The following is a 21,650-nucleotide window of genomic DNA, read 5'->3' on the forward strand; positions in this document are numbered from 1 at the left end:
CAGGCTGTCGATTACCTTTTTGTCCTGACTTCTGTACTTCGCTGGGGGTGAATGGTATCCAAGTCTTTGATCGCTTGATGGATTTGAATGGCTATTTCTGCGACTTATATCACCCGCAGCAAGCAGCTGCTGATTTTGCTTAAAGCCCACTTAACTAGAAGTGTGGCGTCATTGTAGGTGGTCTCGTGCGATTCATCGTGATGAAATTTGTAGGGCGGCTACTTAGTCCTCTCTTCATACTTTTACCCGGTTTTACTGAGTGGATGTGGCGGCTTGTTCTGATGCTGCTTTTGGAACCTCGGTGTTGAGGGTAGGCTCTTCTGTCCCTCCCTAGCTGTTACCATTGCTTTGATATGTCACCTAGCGTATGGAATCCGGAAGAGATGTAACAGAATGGAAGATTGCGTTTATACCTTCAATAATCTTCTTTCTGTTAGTCCCTGTAGGATTGCATATGACCCAACCCTCTCTGTATACACTTAATTGTTTTGGAATAGCCTGCTTTTCTGCCTCAGTTATTCTCATTACAGGCATGAAGATTTTCTGGCCAGTTACTGTGGGGAGTGTCTGTGAGTATGCACATTATCGAAAGTGTTTATTGGGGTGCTCGTTGCACACAGCAGGTTAGTTCTACATTGTTCCTCAATGTTTTTCTGCGTTGCCTTTGTGCCTGCTTATTACTTGTTTATGTTTTGCAGAGCAGTTCAAGAGTTGTTTGTGGTGTTGGGGGATCTTCCCCCCCTCCCCCCGTACCTCCTTGTCATGGATTTGTTAGCTATGTTACTTGGCTTTGGGACTTAGCCTGAGAGCTAGTAAACACATCCAATTAAGAGGGTGGAACATGTGCTCAGAAAAGTGTTGGATTTCTGCAACTCCCAGATTGCGGGTTGTGATTGAACACCTAGCATATGGAATCCTACAGGGACTAACAGAAATAAGATTATCAAAGGTATAAACCTAATGTTCCATTTTAGCAATCTTTTTTTCTAAAGCTCCCTGCTTCTTCAAAACTGCAAATTTTAACTGGAAACCTGCTGGGATGGAATCCTTGGGCTCCTCGTGTGGATTCTTACCAGGATTGTATAAATTTAGCACTTTTATAGCATCCTTGTGCCACGTGCTGCGTGGGGCAGCTGGGGAGGGGGCGGGGCTGCAGCATCCAGCTTAGCTTCTCCCCTGCTGAAGCAGGTGACCAAATGCTCAGCTAGTCCAGTGGGGCGGCTGTCGTTGCTTTTGGGGCTCAGCATGGCTGGTACTTAAGTTAGCCAGGCTACGGATCCTCTGTTGGCTGAAGGACAGCACATGGTGGAGCAGGTGATCCAGGTGCTGGAAGACCTGGGCTGGATTTCAACTTCAGGAACAGTCATCTGATGCCCACTTAATCTCTGGAATACCTGGGAGTCCTTTTTGACACGGCAGCAGGCCGCATCTATCTACCAGAAGTCCGCAGGTAGAAAATGTGTGCCCAGATTTCTTCCCTACTAGAGCAGCTGGCTCTTTTGGCATGGGATTATCTTCAAGTTATGGGATCCATGGTTGTCACACTGGATGTGGTTCCTTGGGTGAGGGCGCACATGTGCGCACATCGCTCTGTAGGGGCATACTGCTACACATTGCCTTTTGGATTGTGGTGATGACAGATGCCAGCCTTCGGGGATGGGGAGCCAATTGCAATTGTTGTTCTGTTCAGGGGTGTTGGACGCTCTCTCGGTGAAAATGGTCAATCGGCTGGTTGGAGCTCAGAGCCATTTGACTAGCTCTGACAAGATTGCAGAAGACTCTGGAGGGCCAAGCGGTCAGAGTCTTCTCCGACGTCAGTTGCCAGGGAGGGACCAATAGCACTCCTCTGGCTCAGGAAGTCTGCCTTCTATTTCTTTTTATTTAAATTATTTATAAATTTTAACAATTTTGACAGTCTTAACAGTCAAAAAGGAAAAATCTTCTTGTTGACAAACATTTATCAATGAAATTTAACATAATTCCACAAAGGAAAAAGAAAAAAAAATTTCACAACAAGAAGTAGGTAGTCCACAATATATGGAGACAGAATTAAACATTAGCTGAATTTTAAGTCTAAAAAAAGATAACAAGGAAAACTAAAGATGAGGGTAGGGTAGATGGCTCTCGAATTATCCTAATTGAGCTAAGTAACATCAACAGCAAACTCATGTTATAGTAATTTATTAACCTTTAGCGGAAACAAATTCTGATAAATGCTGTGGTTCATAGAAAACATATCTGTTTTCCTTAAAAATCAAAACACATTTACTAGGATACTGCAGAACAAATGTTGCACCCAACTGGAGTACCTGAGGTCTCAGAATGAGGAACTGTTTCCTTCTCTTCTGGGTTGGACGAGATACATCTGGATACATTCTAATGACATTTGACAAAAAGGGAACATCTTTATATTTGAAAAACAATTTTAGCATCTATACCCTATCGTCATCTAAAGCAAATCATACCAACAATGTTGCTGACACCTGAGTCTCAGTATCCGATCTCTCCAGGAAATTAGATAAGTCCAAACAAACCAATTCTGCTGGTTAGGACTTTGTGGCTTTATTCTTCTAGGTAAATAATAAATTTTTGAGAGAGGCAGATATGAGGCTTCCGGTACTTTCAAAATTTCATTCAAATATCTTTTAAACATAACTATTGCTGTTATTGAAGTTTGTTTAGGAAAGTTAATAATCCACAAATTTGATCTCCTAGTAAAATTTTCTAACATTTCCTGTTTAAGTGCAAACTTGCACTATCTTTAACCCAAGTCAAAGCTTGGGTCTCCAAAAATTTAACTCTTAACTTCTACTCCATCCAATTTAATTTCCAAAGTCAATGTCCTCATCTTCAATTCACGATTTTCTGATAGTACCGTTGTACACTTTGAAGAAAGTTGCTTCGTTTGATTAACCAGAGAAATTTGTAAATTAGATATAGCTTTCCAAATTGTTTCCATGTTGAAGACCTTGGGCCTCTGTAGGGGAACAATCACAGTTCTAAGGTCCATATTAGAAACTACAATACCTGTTGACCCTGCTACAATTGTTGAAATATCCTGGGTTTGCTGAAGTTCCCCCGCCGACTGCATCGATGGTTCACAGCGTTCCTCCTGCTTCCTTCCAGGGTCAGCACTTGCTCCCTGCTAGAACGGCAAAGGGGGACGTCCTGCATCGGGTTAACCTCCAACCATTCCTCCGATGTTCCATGGCGCTCCAGCAGGCTCCGCTCATCCAGGGACAGTGTGGCCGCCTTGAAAGAGAGCTTGTGTGCCTCAGCCTGCACGCCCTCCCCAGCCGAGGAATTTCCCTCCGGCGATTTCGCTCGGGAGCCACACTCCAGAAAGGTGTCCATCAGGTCAGTCTGGACAGAAACAGGCTCCTCCGGGAAAACACGGGTCTTCAATTTTCTCTTTACCATAGGAAGGTAGAAAAAAAATCCAAACTGACCATGGCAGCGTCTCCGTGGAGTCTCAAACTGCCATCTTGGTTGCTGCTTTCCATTTCTTTGGGCGGAATGTCATCTCCTAGCGCTGACGGCAGTGCATGTGGTGGGAGTAGACAACATTCAAGCAGACTTCCTCAGCAGACAGACTCTGGATCCAAGCAAGTGGGCCCTGTCCCCAAAGGCATTCCAAGCGATAGTGGGATGCTGGGGATGGCCCCACTTTGACCTCATGGCCATGGCAAGAATCAAGAAAGTGAATTGCTTCTTCAGTTGAAGATCTGAGCCCAGCAGCATAGGGCTCAATGCTCTGGTGCAGCTGTGGCCTCAAGAGATTCTTCTGTATATTTTTCTTCCTTGGCCGATGATTGGCCGGGCCATTCAGCGGATCATGGCTCATCCAAGTCGCATCATTCTGGTGACTCCAGATTGGCCTCGCAGATGTAATGTGTCTTTGCAAAGGTCGCAGCCTTTGGTTGAGCGCCTATCCGTACATTTCTCACGTAGGGTCGAGTTTCCATGGAGGATCCGGGTTACTTTGCTCTTGAACACGCAGCTTTAGAGCATAAAGGATATTCTGCCCTGGTTGTTGATACTCTTCTGAAGTCTAAGAAGTCATCCATGATGTTCACTTATGCTAAGGTGTGGAAGGCCTTCTAACATTGGTGTGCCCAGGACCAGGTGGACCCTTATTCAGCTCTGATCTCGCTAATTCTCACCTTTCTTCAGGCTGGTTTGGATAAAGGCCTAACTGTGGCTTCTGTTCGGGTCCAGGTGACCAGGCTCTCCTGTTTTAGATCCTGGGAGCGTTGTTCCTCCTTGGCATCTCATCCTGATGTTGCTAGATTCTTGAAGGGGGCTCTTTGTGTCAGACCGCCAGTTAATCACCCTTTTCTTTCCTTGGTGTCATCTAGCCTTACCAAGGCTCCTTTTGAGCTACTTCTCTCTTGGACTTGACTCTCAAGACCGTTTTTCTGGTTGACATAACTTTGGCGTGTATGGTATTGGAACTGCAGGCTTTGTCTTGCAGAGACCCTTTCTTCCGTATTTCGGAGGCGGGGGTTTTCCTTCAGATGGTTCCTTCCTGCTGAAGGTAGTTTTGGCTTTCGTTATTAATCAGGAAATGTGTTTGCCCGCCTTTGAACTGACTGGTTCCAAGACACAGGACCATATGTTGAAGAAACGAGATGTGCGCAGAGTTCTTCTGCATTATCACTAACGAGTTTCATCTCTCTGACCATTTGTTTGTGCTGACTCATTTAGTTAAGTGTGGCGCTCCTGCTTCCAAGTCCACACTTTCCAAATAGATCCATAGTGCCATTGCGTTAGCTTACATTCTTGTTAGGGAAACAGTCCCCTGTTTCTGTCCAGGCACATTCTACAAGGAGTGTGGCTTCATTGTGGGCCGAAGCTAGATCTTTCTTCCCTGAGAAGATTTGCAGAGTGGCAACATGGTCTTCTCTTCACACGTTTGCCATGTTCTATGGAATGGATGTGGCGGCAAGACAAGACTTTGCCTTTGGGTCCTCGGTCTTAAGAGTCAGCGCAGCAAGCCCACCCTAGCTTTTGGGGGACTGCTTTTGTACGTCCCTACTATCTAGAATGTCTCACCTATTGCACTGGGAAAAGAGATTATGTACTTACCTGGTAAGCTCTTTTCTAGTAGATAGGTGAGACATTCTAGACTCTCGTCCTGTCCTTCCTGCACCTGCTTACAGTTTTCAGTCTTGCCCCTTGAGGGCCGGGATGAATTTGTAGATTTGTATATATTTCAATTTATTGGGAAGTAGTTTCTGTGTTCCTTTGAAGCCTGTGTTGGCGGTTAACGGTCCTGTCTAGTTACTTTTTGAGCAGAACAATATGTTTAAGCCTGTTGCTACAGGTGTCTCTACTTCATGTGCTTGGGTTCTAACTGAAGGTGAAGCTAGGGAGCCCAGTGAAGTACAATAGAGGCAGAGTGAAAAATCCAGAGTGGATTCCTTCAGCAGCACATGGTTATGGGGAAATAAATACTGTCTAGAACAGTGTCCCGCAAACTTTCTTGAGCCGCAGCACACTAAATGTAGTGGCCGCAGCTGGAGGTATCTGGAAGTGCGCGAACGTCACCGTGATGATGTACGCACATGCATGAAGGCCCTCCAGGCATGTCCTGAGATGGCCAGAAGGGGATGCCAGAAGAGGACCAGAAGAGGACCAGAAGATGGCCAGAAGAGGACCAGAGAGGAGAGGTGCTAGTGCCGGCTGATTGTTTACAGGTCATGCCTCTCCACGAGAGATATGTCCTGTAGGCAGTCAGCTGGCACCGGTGCTTTTCTTCCTCCTTAGTGTGCCGCGGCACACCTGAAATCCCAGGAGGCAACCTAGTGTGCCACGGCACACAGTTTGAGATACACTGGTCTAGAATGTTTCACCTATCTACTAGGGTAAGTACATAATTTCTTTTTACAAGCCCATCTAATTCTTTCCAATGCACCAGGATATTGGGGACATGATTCAGATACAATGGAATTCCCAGGTATGCCCTTTAGAATGGCATGCCCCAGAACAGGATAGAGAAGCTTTTAAGACCTCCTAAGGTAGGTGCTGTAGTTTCTGCAGTCACTAAGAAAACTATTATTCCTGTGGATGGTGGTATGGCTCTGCAGTATCCCTAAGACCATAGAATGCAGTCCTTGCTAAAACACACCTAGAAGTCACTGCTTTGGTAACTCTCTTCAGTCTGGGCTAATCTGGAGGGATGATGAGGAAGAGGAACCTGCTCGATATGTTTTCTGATAGCTATTTAAGAGTCCAATAGTTTGTTTTTTTTTCCAGTATGGTCTTGGTGCAGTAGCTGGTAACAGATAGGTTTTTCTTGTACACAGTGCTGTGAAGTGTGGTTTTCATTTTAATCAATGTTATTGACTATTAAACATTTTTTTTTATTAATTCAGCAATGCTCATTCAACATAAGCACAACTCAAAGAAGTCTGAGTGGGGCATTGAGAGAATTTCTGGAGGTCTTTCAGCATCTTTTTGGATGGAATATTGATGCCAAAAAGGACTGCACAGGGCAGAATTCTCAGTCTCCACATGCTGTTAGGAGTTCATAATCAAGTGATGTTGCATACCTTTAACAGGTGTTCTCCATGGACAGCAGGATACAACAGCCACACATATTGGATGATGTCACAGCTGATGGTGCCGAGCGGCCATTGTCAAATAGCTCAGATTGACCTTTAGAAAGGTTTCTGAGCATGCATAGTAGGTTCCCGCCTGAATGTATCTATTTGCAAGAGCCATCCCCGTTAGTTAATATGTCAAAGCTGAAAGATATATACCATATTTTTTGCTCCATAAGATGCACTTTTTCCCCATAAAAAAGTGGGTGGAAATAAGGGTGCGTCTAATGGAGCACAGGCACACCCCCCCCATAGGCAGCACAGGCACGGCCCCCCGTCAGCAGTACAAGCACACACCCCGTAGTCAGGCAGCCCCCAGGTACCTATTTTTAAGTCCATTGGAGCTTTCTGCATTCCTGCCTGTCTCTCACGCTGGACAGCTGTTCTTCTGTTTGGGCAGAGCGGCGCAGAAGGCAGGTGCGTGCTGTTGTGTTCCTGCCTGGGCTGGCACTGCTCCCTGATTAGCTACCATCAGTTTTTGCGAAGGCACAGAAGGCAGGCGCGTGCTGTTCGTGTTCCTGCCTGATCTGGCACTGCTCCCTGATTGGCTGCCATCAGCTCTTGTTGCCCACGGGTTTTTCGCTCTATAAGACCCAGTCTCAGCCTACCTCTAGACCACCAGAGGGGGTACAGGGCAGGACGGTGGGAATTTTTTTTTCTTGGGTTTTCCTCTTCTACAGGTAGATGCATCTTATGGTCAGGTGTGTCTTATAGAGCGAAAAATATGGTATACACGTGAAAATTCAAGCAAGGGATGGGAAGGGCAGGATTGTGTGGCTGTTGTATCTTCCTGTCCGCAGAGAAAACCGGTTATAGGTATGCAACATCACTTTTCTCCATGGACAGGCAGGATAGATAACAGCCACACATATGGATATTCCCAAGCTGAGGATTACAAATATGTTTTTAAGTTTGTTTTATTTAAAATTTGATGAATCGCTTAATCTTAATACAAAGCGATAAACAAATCAAAAAAAAATAATACATCACAATATACAGGGAGTCAATACAAATAACGTAGATAAGACACATATCATAACATAATGTAAACGAGCCCAAAAGGGAAGTGGGGAAAGAAATACAATGTATGATAGTAAATGAGACGAGTGAGGGATATAACAATAGGGAGGCAGATGAAATGTAATGTGGACAAATGCAAAGTGATGCACATTGGGAAGAATAACCTGAATCAAAGTTACTGGATGCTAGGGTCCACCTTGGGGGTTAGCGCCCAAGAAAAGGATCTGGGTGTCATTGTAGACAATACGATGAAATCTTCCGCCCAATGTGTGGTGGCGGTGGCCAAAAAAGCAAGCAGGATGCTGGGAATTATTAAAAAAGGGATGGTTAACAAAACTAAGAATGTCATAATGCCCCTGTATTGCTCCATGGTGCAACCTCATTTGGAGTATTGTATTCAATTCTGGTCTACTTATCTCAAGAAAGATATAGTGGCGCTAGAAAAGGTTCAAAGAAGAGCGACCAAGATGGCAAAAGGGATGGAACTCCTCTCGTATGAGGAAAGATTAAAACGGTTAGAGCTCTTCAGCTTAGAAAAGAGATGACTGAGGGGAAATATGATTGAAGTCTACAAAATCCTGAGTGGAGTAGAACAGGTACAAGTGGATCGATTTTTCACTCCGTCAAAAATTACAAAGACTAGGGGACACTCGATGAAGTTACAGGGAAATACTCTTAAAACCAAATAGGAGGAAATTTTTTTCACTCAGAGAATAGTTAAGCTCTGGAATGCGTGGTAAGAGCAGATAGCATAGCTGGTTTTAAGAAAGGTTTGGACAAGTTCCTGGACAAGTCTGTTATTGAGAAAGACATGAGGGAAGCCACTGCTTGCCCTATATTGGTAACATGGAATATTGCTACTCCTTGGGTTTTGGCCAGGTACTAGTGACCTGGATTGGCCACCGTGAGAACGGACTACTGGGCTTGATGGACCAGTAAGGCTATTCTTATGTTCTTATTAAAAATGTAACCTAACTATAAAAAGCTAGAAGTCAAAAACATCTTTAAAAAGAAAGCATTTTAACTTGCTTTTAAACCTATCGATGAGGCGTTCTTCCCTTATGTGTATTGGGAGGGAATTCCACAATTGTGGAATGACAACTGAAAAAATATATTGTCTCTGCGTGTTAATGGATTTGAGAGAGGGAACAACCATCAAATGTTGATCATTATTTCTAAGTGATCGGGTGGGAGCATAAGGTATTAAGACTCTGTCAACAAAGGAAGGAGATTTATAGAGTATCAATTTAAGGCTTAGTAGACATATCTGGAAGGTTATTCGATGTGCCACCGGGAGCCAATGGGATGCTAGGAATGATAAAGAAGGGGATCACAAACAGATCGGAGAAGGTTATCATGCCGCTGTACCGGGCCATGGTGTGCCCTCACCTGGAGTACCGTGTCCAGCACTGGTTGCCATACATGAAGAAGGATACTTGAAAGGGTCCAAAGAAGAGCGACTAAAATGGTTAAGGGGCTGGAGGAGTTGCCATACAGTGAGAGATTGGCGAAACTGGGCCTCTTCTCCCTTGAAAAGAGGAGACTGAGAGGGGACATGATCGAAACATTCAAAATACTGAAGGGAATAGATTTAGCAGATAAAGAAAGATTGTTCACCCTCTCCAAGGTAGGAAGAACGAGAGGGCACTCTCTAAAGTTGAAAGGGGATAGATTCCGTACCAACGTAAGGAAGTTCTTCTTCACCCAGAGAGTGGTGGAAAACTGGAACGCTCTTCCGTAGTCTGTCATAGGGGAAAACACCCTCCAGGGGTTCAAGACAAAGTTGGACAAGTTCCTGCTAAACTGGAACGTACGCAGGTGAGGCTGGACTCATTTAGAGCACTGGTCTTTGACCTGGGGGCCGCCGCAGGAGCGGACTGCTGGACACAATGGACCACTGGTCTGACCCAGCAGCAGAAATTCTTATGTTCTTATGTGAAACATGATCAAATTTCTTTGCTTTCGAAATGAATTTGACAGAGGCGTTTTGGATAAGTTGCAAGCGTCTAATTTCTTATAAGGGGAATTCCTGTGAACAGTGAATTCTAGAAATGACCAAGGAATGGATTAATATGTTAAGAGATTTGGGTTCTAGCCATTTTGAAACTGAGCAAATTTGTCGTAGTCTGAAAAATGTGAATTTGCCTACACTGCTAATATGCTCATGAAAGGACAGTTTCTGATCGAAGATGACCACTAATATCTTGATGGAGGTAACTGCTTGGAGAGTGTTGCCAACCAAAGTGATGGGATAGTGAAGTTTAAGTCCTTCTTTGAAGGAAAGAGCATTACGTTGGACTTATTGACATTAAGCGCCAACCAATTTGTATCAAGCCAGTGATGAATTTATGTGAGTTTCTTATTGATAGATTGAACATCTGAGTGATTCTCAGGATCTAGAGAGCAGAGAAGCTGGATGTCGTCTGCATAAGCAAACGCGTTAAATCCTATAGACTGACAGAAGATTATCAATGGAGCAAGAAAGATATTAAACAAGAGGGGTGAAAGAATAGACCATTGAGGAATTCCAAAATTTGTGGTGAGATTTTCTGAAATAGTATTATTAAATGAAACTATTGAAGATCGATTGGTAAAATAGGAGTGAATCCAAGCCAAAACCCGATTGATAATACCTATAGCTTCAAGTCGTTCAAGAAGGCCATGATCCATGGTGTCAAATGCCGAAGAGAGGTCTAGGGAGATTAAAAGAACAGATTTGTGGTCCAGATGGTAATGAATAATTGTTGACATACCTATTAATGTATGCTCTGTAGAGTAATGTTGTCTGAAGCCTGTCAGGTTAGGGTGTAAGATGTTTGTTTTTTCTATGAATTCTGAGAGCTGAGTAAATACAACTTTTTCTGTTAATTTTTCTAAAAATGGAATATTGGCAATGGGCCTGTAGTTTGATTTGTCATCGGGACTGATTTTGTGATCTTTGATGATCAGCTGAATGTTTGAAAGTCTTCAACAAACTATTCTACTCAAGTCGTGGAAAGAAGCAGTTACCAAAGTATGAATGAAAGGACCGAAGACTGGAAGGAAACATTTAAGAATAGATGGGTGAATCGATTCACCCTGAGAACCCCCCTTAGTACTGATACTCCGAATGAATCGTTCAATCTCACTTAGACTGGGGAGATTAAATCGAGCACATTTAGAGGAAGGAAAGAAGGATTGAATCAATGGGACCTTTATTTAGGGTTATTGGTTTTGTTGTGGAAAGGTTTTGTTTGATGATATTGACTTAATTAGAAAAGTGTGAAGCAAGCTCCTGGGCTGTAGGTAGGTTGATGTTTGGAGTATTTTGCATTTGAGGTTGGGGATTTGTAGATTTTAATATTGAATAGAGAGCAGAGGCGTTTTTGACTCTCTTGATTTGAGTAGTGCAGTATTTCAAAAGGAGGAGGCTGGTTGAATTTTAATCAGAAGCCTTGTTTATTGATACAGTAGCAAATACTCAACATCAAATAACTGATCAACACAGTAATGCTGAATAAACGAGTTAGGAGAACTCCAGGTAGCTGCTCAACAGATATCTAACAATGGCACATTCTGTAAATAGGCAAGAGAAACTAGATTTAGCTCTAAGCTTATGAGCTGATACTCGAGGAGCAGCATGAGGAGAACAAACAAAATAACAATAAGCAATACAATCAGCCAACCAATTGGACATTGTTGCAGGTTTCCGGATCTCGCTGCGTCTTGTCAGGTAGAAACCAACGTTTCGGCCACCATGCTGTGGCTTTCTTTAGGGTATGCTTTGAAGTCTGCAGTTTGAATTTGTAAATAGTGGGTTCACTGACCTGATTTGAATTTTGGTGGAAAAGTTTGTTGGTCAGAAATTTACAGTCAAACTGCTTGAGAGCAGATTCCACCACTACCGAGTGTTGGTGTGATAGCTGCAACTTGTTATGACTCAGGGCTGGTTGCATCTTGTATTTGGACTCTATCCCCTTACCTGTAGGGGGTGATGTCAATGGTTCTTGCCATATAGCAGCTGCTTGCTCCAATAAATGCTCATGTATAGGCAAGGCTATTTGTGTTTTAGGGAATTCCAAGTACTTTAGAGCTTTTAAATACTTGCCCTGTGGGACAGGTTTGTCAGAAGTGGCTAGTGAAAGCTGTTTAGCCATTTTTTTGATGAAAAGTTGGGTATGTAACATCATCTGGAGGATCTTGCTTGTCTGGGAGTAGGGATCGGTAAGAGACATTTTAGTGGCACAAGTGGTACATTTTTTTGAAACCGGGTTTTTTCTCCATTTGAAAATAAAAGTGTGAAAACGACGAGACAAGGGCATTTAGTTTTCCTATTCAACTGCGCGATCTGGGTTCTTTTCAACCATTTCGAAAACATCTGAAAACTTGGCTATTTTCAAATTCCACTCCTCTCCATACTATTCCAAAACCATATTATATCTGTTCTCCTTTTTAATTTTTTGTAAACCGTACCGAGCTCTACTGTTACAGAGAAGATGCGGTATATAAGCCTAAGGTTAACTTTAGTTTAGGTTTCTGACCGCTGTGGCGGTTGAAAAATAATTGACGGGGATAGCTCATCAAATACATACATTCAGGCAGGAACCTACTATGCATGCTCAGAAATCTTTCTAAAGGTCAATCAGCTATTTGACAAGGGGCGCTGTCAGCTGTGACATCACCCCGTATGTGTGGCTGTCCATGGAAAACATCAGTCTTGGCCAGTTGTGAGGACTAATAGAAAGCAAATTTGCAGATAAGATCTGATTTCTCCATTTCTCAGATTAGAGGAATTTTGTCTATGATTTGTTTTACTTTTCTGTATCTAGGATTTCCGGAAAGGAATGAATTTGTACTTGACCAAGTTTCAAGAGAAGAATGCAGCTACTGGTAATGTGAAAGGAATAAAAGAGCAGATGGATGGATTGGTCTTTCTGCTGTCACCTACAATGTTTTATCCTGCTTGATAATAGGAAGGCGATGGAACGTTCTATACCAGTGTTTCTCAGCTCGTTCCTGGAGTACCCCCTTGCCAGTCAGGTTTTCAGGATAGCCACAATGAATATGCATGAAAGAAATGTGCATATTATGGAGGCAGTGTATGCAAATCAAGTTTATGCATATTCATTGTGGCTATCCTGAAAATCTGACTGACAAGTAAACAGGATCTCTCACTGATGCTCCACATTTAATAATTGCACAAATATGATTATATATTTCCAATCAAAAAATATTTATTAAGTCATTTAATGATAAAAATAATCTTGCATCAAAAAGGCTCACAAAAGTTTATTTGTGCAATGGAGATCTCTCAACAGAAATGTAACAATCTTTCTGGAGAGAGATCCCCCTTTGCCTCAATAATGATTCACCTATATACATAAAATAATTGTGACATGATTTTACTGCCTTCATGTGATTGGTTTGGTCTTCCTGAGGAATTTCATGCTCTAGTCTAAAGTATATTTTCTTAAAGTATTACTTACAAAAATATTCCTGTAGAAAGGACTAAAAATGTTTTTCTTCTGATCACAATACCTTAAAAATCAAACTGCTTTTCTTCCAGCAATCTGCTGCATACTTAGGGCTAGATTCACTAAAGGTTCTAATCCTGGTTTTGCGATCGTTCCCGATCCGATTCACTAAACTGCTGCTCGATTATTCACTGCTCCGATCCGATCCTCCCATGCAAATTAGTAAAACCCCATGCAAAATAACCAAGCGATTGATTCATTAACAATTGCTTGGCTATTTTGAATTGGGTTTTACTGTTGTCAAACCCGACTGCTACAGACCTATCAGTAACTGTATTACCAACAGGTCTGCCGGTTTTTTGACAGGCCTGCCTGTCTTTTTTTTTTTATTCATTTAAGACAGGCAGGCCTGTCAAAAAAATGTGCCTCTCCCCGACAAATGCGCTCCCCAACCCAGAAATTGCAGGAGGGATGCCCCCATACAAATGCAGCCCTGCTGCCCTCCCTCCCAAAGAAAAAGGCAGGAGGGATGCCGACTTCATCCTGCTATCGGCGTTTCGCTTACAGCGGGCCCAGTCCTGAAAAAAAAACAACAACATTCCCGATGCTGCCCCTGCCCCCCACCTCATCCCACATAAATATGGCAGGAGGATGGCGGGGATGGGGCGGTGAAGGGAACGGTGGTCCGGTGACGGGGACAGATTTTTTCCCCCCTGTCATTCTCTATTCTCTTCATCTTAAACTTATTGAACTTATGTTTAAGTATAACGAAAAAGGAATAACAAAGGTCATTCTTCCTAAAAACTTATATTGGATTATAGAAAACTAGTCTTATAGCCCGTTACATTAACGGGTGCTAGAATATATGTGTGTGTGTCTGTCTTTATTTCTTTCTCTCTCTCTCCTTAGCCGCTTTCTTTCTTTCTGTCTTTCTTTTTCCTTGGCTGTCCATCACCACCCCTTGCCTGCTCCCCCCTGTCCATTCTCCCTTCCTTTTACCTCCCCTGTGTCCACCACCATCCCTTCACTGCTCTCCTTATGCAGCAGCAGCCCTTCTCCCTTTGTTTTACCTCCCCCCTGTCCAGCAGCACCTCTTTCCTTCTCCCCCTGTCCAACATTAGGCCTCCGTTCCTTTTTCTTCACCCCCCCCTGTCCATCAGCACCTCTTTCATTCTCCCCCTGTCCAGCAGTAAGCGTCCCTTCCTTTTTCTCCCCCCCTCCTCCTTCTTATCCCTCGCACGCATGGGAGATTTCGTCCATCAGACGCTGCAGGACCAAGCGGAGACCGATGATGTAGAAGCTAAGTGGTTAACACTGAAATCAACCATACATGAAGCAACTAGCCGCTTCATAAAATCAGTAAATAAACGACAAAGAAACAATAAACCCCAATGGTTCACCGCGGAGATCTCGCACCTCATTAAGGAGAAGAAAAAAGCGTTTCTCTCCTACAAGCGCACGGAGAAAAGAGAGGCAAAAGTAGAATATAGGACCAGGTCTACAGCGGTCAAAATGGCAGTTAGGGAGGCAAAACTTCGAGTGGAAGAAATTCTGGCAAAAAACATTAAAAAGGGGGACAAATCCTTCTTCATGTATATTAGTGACAGAAAAAGGAACACAGGCGGGATAGTACGCCTTAGAAGACCGGACGGAAGTTACGTGGAAGCAGATTCCGATAAAGCCGAACTACTGAATGAATACTTCTGCTCAGTCTTCACCTGTGAGGAGTTCACACCAGGTGAAGTTTACAGTGAACTGGCAAGACTCAAGGTGAACAAAGCCATGGGACCAGACAATTTGCACCCAAGAATGCTCAGAGAATTGAGCGATGCCCTGGCGAAACCGTTGGCTGAGCTATTCAATCTCTCCCTAAGTAAGGGGAAAGTTCCCCTGGACTGGAAATTAGCTAATTTCGTTCCTCTGCATAAAAAGGGTTGCAGGGCAGAGGCTGCGAATTATAGACCGGTGAGTCTCACATCAATAGTGTGCAAACTCATGGAAACACTAATTAAAAGCAAATTGGACACGATCTTGAATGAAGGGAATCTTCGGGATCCCAGTCAGCATGGATTCACCAAGGGTAGGTCCTGCCAATCCAATCTCATCAGCTTCTTTGACTGGGTAACAAGAAAGTTGGACTTGGGAGAGTCTTTGGACGTCGTGTACCTGGACTTCAGGAAAGCTTTTGACAGTGTCCCACACCGCAGGCTGCTAAGCAAGATGGAATCGATGGGGTTAGGAGAGACACTAACTGCATGGGTCAATGATTGGCTGAGTGGCAGACTTCAGAGGGTGGTGGTTAATGGTACCCTCTCTAAAACATCGGAGGTGACCAGTGGAGTGCCGCAGGGCTCGGTCCTGGGTCCACTCCTTTTCAACATATTCATAGGGGATCTGACTCAAGGGCTTCAAGGTAAAATAACACTATTCGCCGATGACGCCAAACTATGTAATATAGTAAGTGAATGCAGTTTACAGAATTATATGGCGCAGGACCTGCTTACATTGGAAAGTTGGTCCTCAACCTGGCAGCTAGGCTTCAATGCTAAGAAATGTAAGGTCATGCACCTCGGAAGCGGAAATCCATGTAGGACGTACTTCTTGAACGGAGAAACTTTAACTAGGACTTCAGCAGAACGAGATTTAGGAGTAATCATCAGTGCAGACATGAAAACTGCCAATCAAGTGGAGAAGGCTTCATCTAAGGCAAGGCAGATATTGGGTTGTATCAATAGAAGTTTCATCAGCCGAAAGCCTGAAGTCATAATGCCGTTGTACAGGGCCATGGTGAGACCTCATCTGGAGTACTGTGTGCAATTCTGGAGGCCACATTACAGTAAAGATGTGCGCAGAATTGAATCGGTTCAACGGACGGCCACCAGGATGATCTCGGGGCTCAAGGGTCTCTCGTACGAAGAGAGACTGAACAAATTGCAGCTCTACACTCTTGAGGAACGTAGGAAGAGGGGAGACATGATCGAAACATTTAAGTACCTCACGGGACGTGTCGAAGTGGAAGATGATATTTTCTTTCTCAAGGGACCCTCGGCCACAAGAGGGCACCCGCTCCAACTCAGGGGCGGAAAATTTCATGGCGACACCAGAAAGTATTTCTTCACAGAGAGAGTGGTTGATCATTGGAACAAGCTTCCAGTGCAGGTGATCGAGGCAGACAGCGTGCCAGACTTTAAGAATAAATGGGATACCCATGTGGGATACCTACGAGGGTCAAGATAAGGAAATTGGGTCATTAGGGCATAGACAGGGGGTGGGTAAGCAGAGTGGGCAGACTTGATGGGCTGTAGCCCTTTTCTGCCATCATCTTCTATGTTTCTATGATACACTTACCTTGCTCTGCCCCTGATCAGAGGTTCCTGACAGCCGCCCAGTTGCACCCATTGGAAAAGTTCCCTTTGCCGCATCCCGCACCCCTCCTGACGCGACTCCCACTGTCTTTCTTTCTGTCTGTCTCTGTCCCTGGCCCCCTTTGTCTTTCTGTCTTTCTGTGTATCTCCCTGCCCCTGTGTCTTTCTTCTTTTCTTTCTGTCTCCCTTCCTCCCTCTGTCTGTCTGTCCCTCCCCCTCCATTTCCCTCCCTCCACACCAGTTCCCTGCAGCAGCATTAGGGTTTCCTCTACCCCCCTTTCCCTTCCCGCGGTACAGACTATGAACCTGGCGATTCCAGCATGTGCAGCAGTCTTCACACGCTGCTTAGGGTCCTTCTACTGGTCTGATTTATTTTGGCACGTCACTGATGACATTATCAGAGACGCGGCAGAGCAAATCAGGGCAGTAGAAGGGCCCGAAGCAGCGTGTGAAGACTGCTGCACACGCTGCTTGAATCGCCAAGGTAGTCGGATCCGCGGGAAGGGAAAGGGGGGGCGGCAAAGAACTCGGGTCCCGAGCCGGGGCGGAAAGTTGCTGGGCTCCTCGGTGGGGATGCTGAGTGGCCGCGATCCCTTTCCTCCGGGACACCCCCCCCCCCGCCCGCTCGCCCGCTGGAGGAACGGAGATCAGCGGCTGGCTGCGGTCACAGCTTGTGGAGGCATCGTCGGCTGGTGACGTAAGCGCGCATGCGCACTCCTACCTAAGGTGCCCTACATCTCACGGAAAACGGACACACACAGATGGGAGTGCGCATGCGCGACCTAGCATTTTATTATATTAGATTAAGATCAAAGACATTGGCAGGACTGGTCAGGAAGAGTAAATTTTATAACCTTCAGCATTCCATAGATAACTGCCAGGACAAAAAGGGCCCAAAAGATAATAAAATTCAGAGGCTATCAGTAAAGAGAAACAAAGAGAAATTCTAAAAGTCAAATAGTTCAAAAGAAGTCACTGGTATCTTAATTATGTAACAACACAGAAGAGCGGCTGTCATCATAAAAGGGTAGAGGATGCTGTCCATTTGGTCAACAAAACAAAGAAGTAATTAAAGTCAAGAATTTAAAGTCTATTCAGAACTAAAAGGAGTGTTTTTTCTTCTCTACCTCTTATAAATGCCCATACACCAAAATCCTTCCCAAATGATAGAAACATAGAAAATGACGGCAGATAAGGGCCAGAGCCCATCAAGTCTGCCCACTCCACAGACCCACCCCCTAAGTCTGCTCTAGAGACCCCGATCCAAATGACCCATTCTTAACTCCACCCTCTCAGGGATCCCACCGGGCATCCCATTTACCCTTAAAATCTTGCACGTTGTTGGCCTCGATCACCTGTATCGGAAGCTTGTTCCAATGATCAACCACTCTTTCAGTGAAGAAATACTTTCTGGTGTCGCCATGAAATTTCCGCCCCTGAGTTTAAGCGGATGCCCTCTTGTGGCTGAGGGTCCTTGGAGAAGGAAAATATCTTCTTCCACCTCGATACGTCCAGTGATGTATTTAAATGTCTCAAATCATGTCTCCCTTCTCCCTACGTTCCTCGAGAGAGTAGAGCCGCAATTTGTTCAGTCTCTCTTCGTATGGAGATCCTTGAGTCCCGAGACCATCCTGGTGGCCATCCGCTGAACCGACTCTGCTCTTAGCACATCTTTATGGTAATGTGGCCTCCAGAATTGCACACAATATTCCAGATGTGGTCTCACCATGGTTCTGTACAACGGCATGATGACCTCAGGCTTCCTGCTGACGAAACTTCTGCGGATGCAACCTAACATTTGTCTTGCCTTAGATGAAGCCTTCTCCACTTGATTGGCAGCTTTCATATCTGCTCAGATAGTCAATCCCAAATCTCGTTCTGTTACAGTCCTAGCTAAGGTCTCACCATTTAAGGTGTAAGTTCTGCGCGGATTTCTACTGCCGAGGTGCATGACCTTACATTTCTTGGCGTTGAAGCCCAGCTGCCAGGTCGAAGACCAACATTCCAACAAAAACAGATCCTGCGTCATACTATCATGTAAATTGGAGCTGCTCACTATGTTACATAATTTTGCGTCGTCGGCGAATAGTGTTATTTTACCTTGAAGCCCCTGAGTCAGGTCCCCTATGAATAAGTTGAAAAGTAGCGGGCCCAAGACTGAGCCCTGCGGTACACCGCTTGTCACTTCTGCCCAACCAGCAAATTCCACAATTCTATATACATATTTATCCCCCAAAGCTTTTTTCTTGGGTTTTGCTTGGCGGTATCATTTATTTTCATATCACTCACATGCTGTTATGGATGTTTCCCTGTCTATCAATTTTATTTCTAACTAGCAAACCCAAGAGCAGCAAGTTTCTTTTTTTATTTTAATGCTCGCATAAATCAAAAAACACCTGTTACACTGTCCATATTAGAAAGGCCTGCCACACCCTTGTCTATTTGAACCAGAGGGCCATGTCGTCACAAGGGAGTACTCCAGGACCGAGTTGTTCTATATCAGTAGGGAGTTTGTTAGTGGGGGCAGCATGTGTCTGTGATATTTTTGGGTTTTATGTGATGGACAATATTGTATTACTACCCATGAAATCCGGAACACCGTAATACCTAGTCACGTTAATTGGGAACCTTAGGTACCTATGTTAAAACCGGTGCACTAAAGCTAAGTACATGGGAATGTCAGAAAGCTTTGGTAATCCAGAAAAAGTGGCTAGATGATAATTAAGTTTTATTAAGTTTGTGATTGTGGCAGAGCGACTAATACTCTAAAACAAGAAAAACGTCTAAGGAAAAATAGAGTTTGAGTATAGTCAGTATAGGGGGAAAAAGAACCAACGATAGCTCACAATAGACAGTTCTGACAAAGACAAGTTCTTAAAATCAGACTGTCGTGAGCATTTGAGGTTTCTGTATCCCCAGCAGAATCATAATCATAATCATGTATATGTGAATAATGAAACATGTATAATTCATGGTTTATAAATGATATCTAGCGCAAGAGAAAAGTAAAAGTGCATTAGACAATAAGAAAATAGTAAAAAAAAAACACCGAGGAAAGTATTTCTCTAATTCATCAAATTTTTATATAAAAGGGAAGTTTTTATTACTAAGGCTGACAGGCAGTTGTGACATGTGCATTTCTCCTTTAGAGGACCTGTGGAATTGCCTGCAGAAAGCTAGTGGGAAGCCCATTGCTGCTGTGATGAGCACTTGGACGCAACAAATGGGATTTCCGCTTATTTATGTGGAAGATGTGCAGGTATGTGATGGGCAGAGCAAGGCCATGACTGGAAAATGCTACATACTAGAGCAGGGATGTCCAATGTCGGTCCTCGAGGGCCGCAATCCAGTCGGGTTTTCAGGATTTCCCCAATGAATATACATGAGATCTATTAGCATACAATGAAAGCAGTGCATGCAAATAGACCTCATGTATATTCATTGGGGAAATCCTGAAAACCCGACTGGACTGCGGCCCTCGAGGACCGACATTGGACACCCCTGTACTAGAGGAAGGTTTCACTGCTAACTGCTAGGTTTGTATCTCTTGGCAGCATTGTGAAGATATCTTATAGAACTCTGCTTTATCCTAGGACAAACAGGCAGCATATTCTCACGTGGGTGGAAGTCATCCATGGAGCTCGGTGCAGACTGTGTTAAAGTGTACTGTCACTTTAAGCTTCTGTGAAGTTTTGAGACTCCTTCCTGCCTGATGTCGGCTCGCGGTTCCTCAGTTCTTCGTTTTCCACGGAGTGAAGTTTTTGCCTTCCCTTCGGCTCGTTTTCAGTTTTTTATTTTATTTCTAACTAGTGATTTTTCTTTTCCTTCAGCTTTTTTCATCGACTTTTCAATGTCTTACCTCAAGTTGGGCTTTCGGTTTCTTTAGCCTTCAGGCTTTCAACTTGCATTTTTAAATTTTGACATTGCAACCATTGCGTTTTTTTACCTTGCTGCCAAGAATTTTCCTTTCATGTCAAGACCTTCTAGCTGGGGGGCGTGGCTTAACGCGAGCACAGGATGGAAGTGTGATCGAGACGCTCCTCTATATCTGGGCAAACTTTTAAAATTATAATTCTCTTATTGTTGATTTTGAGATGAAAAAACAAGTTTAAATTAAATTCAAAACCATTACAAGTTAATATTGAGCTCCTCCGATAAAATTGAGATAGATACAGAGAGAGGAAGACTGAAAGAAAGATTGCCGGTTTTTCTCTCAGCGCTGGTTGACGCGGCAGATAATTAACAAAAAAGGAAATATATCAAAAGAAACAATCTGATAACAGCGATGTTGTAAAAGAGTGAAAAAAGGAGGTACTGTAGAGAGTTGAGTGAAGTTTGAGTGAGAAATTTGGGAGAAAGGGTCTGTCTCTCTTTTGCCGGTTTCTTAATGTCAGATGACAGTTGCTGTAGCAACGAAGTATATTTAAAAAAAAGCTCACAGCGTGAATTGCACCTGCCTGCCTTGCCAGATCTAGAATTTGTCAGGAAGCAATTTCCTACGATCCTGAATGTAACAGATCAATACTGATCTCCTTCGCTGAAACGGAGAAGAAGCCTAAAGGGTGAAAAATCAGGAAGTAAAGGTGCCGTTTTTTTTTCTCTATCCTGAACAGTGCAGAGTAGAGGGTTGGGGACTGACGGAGTTTAAAACTGACGTTGAATTGCCTGACAATAAGGAGGAAGAGTGAAAATTTACTATTTATTAACGATCTGGATGGAAGGAGTATGGCAGTTTGAAAAAGCCCTTCTCTGCCGGTGTTGAAGCGAGGTCTTGTGTGACATCAAATCGGCAACGGTTTTTAAAATCTGAATCAGCACGGTGTTGAGAGATGTTGAAAATTTAAACTGACAAAAAAAGGGTTAAAAGAAAGACTGATATTAATGTGAAGCCTAATGTCAGTTAAATTCTTAAGCTGTGGTGATTTAAAATTGCCTTGTACAGCCAGTCGGAGCCCTGGGAGATTAAAATTGATCTCATTATAAGGCAAATGTCAGTTTAACCAACTAAAGCTGTGACAGTTTAAAATAGCTCTCTCCTGCCAGTATTGTGTCAGAATTCTGAGAGAGATCAATTTATCCTCTTCTTGAAACAGTTCTTGAGATACAAAATTAAGAATTCCTTTCTCATTGAATCAATAAAGCAGATAATAAATAAGAAATTATTGTTGAGAAAATTTCTGCTGCTTTAAATCAGAATGAAATTCTGA

The 21,650-nt window shown here is 43.7% G+C and overlaps 1 protein-coding gene across 2 annotated transcripts in view; it reads left to right on the forward strand.

The window, feature by feature from the left end:
* Positions 1–21,650, forward strand: part of NPEPPS (aminopeptidase puromycin sensitive) — a 186,920-nt gene that overhangs the window by 109,716 nt on the left and 55,554 nt on the right. For both annotated transcript variants that reach the window (XM_033918253.1, XM_033918254.1), the window contains exons 12-13: positions 12,434–12,494; positions 19,593–19,702. In XM_033918253.1, the coding sequence (XP_033774144.1) occupies positions 12,434–12,494; positions 19,593–19,702 (171 nt within the window). The remainder of the gene's footprint in view (positions 1–12,433; positions 12,495–19,592; positions 19,703–21,650) is intronic.

Source organism: Geotrypetes seraphini, chromosome 13 (genome assembly GCF_902459505.1).
Source record: "Geotrypetes seraphini chromosome 13, aGeoSer1.1, whole genome shotgun sequence".
NCBI lineage: Eukaryota > Metazoa > Chordata > Amphibia > Gymnophiona > Dermophiidae > Geotrypetes > Geotrypetes seraphini.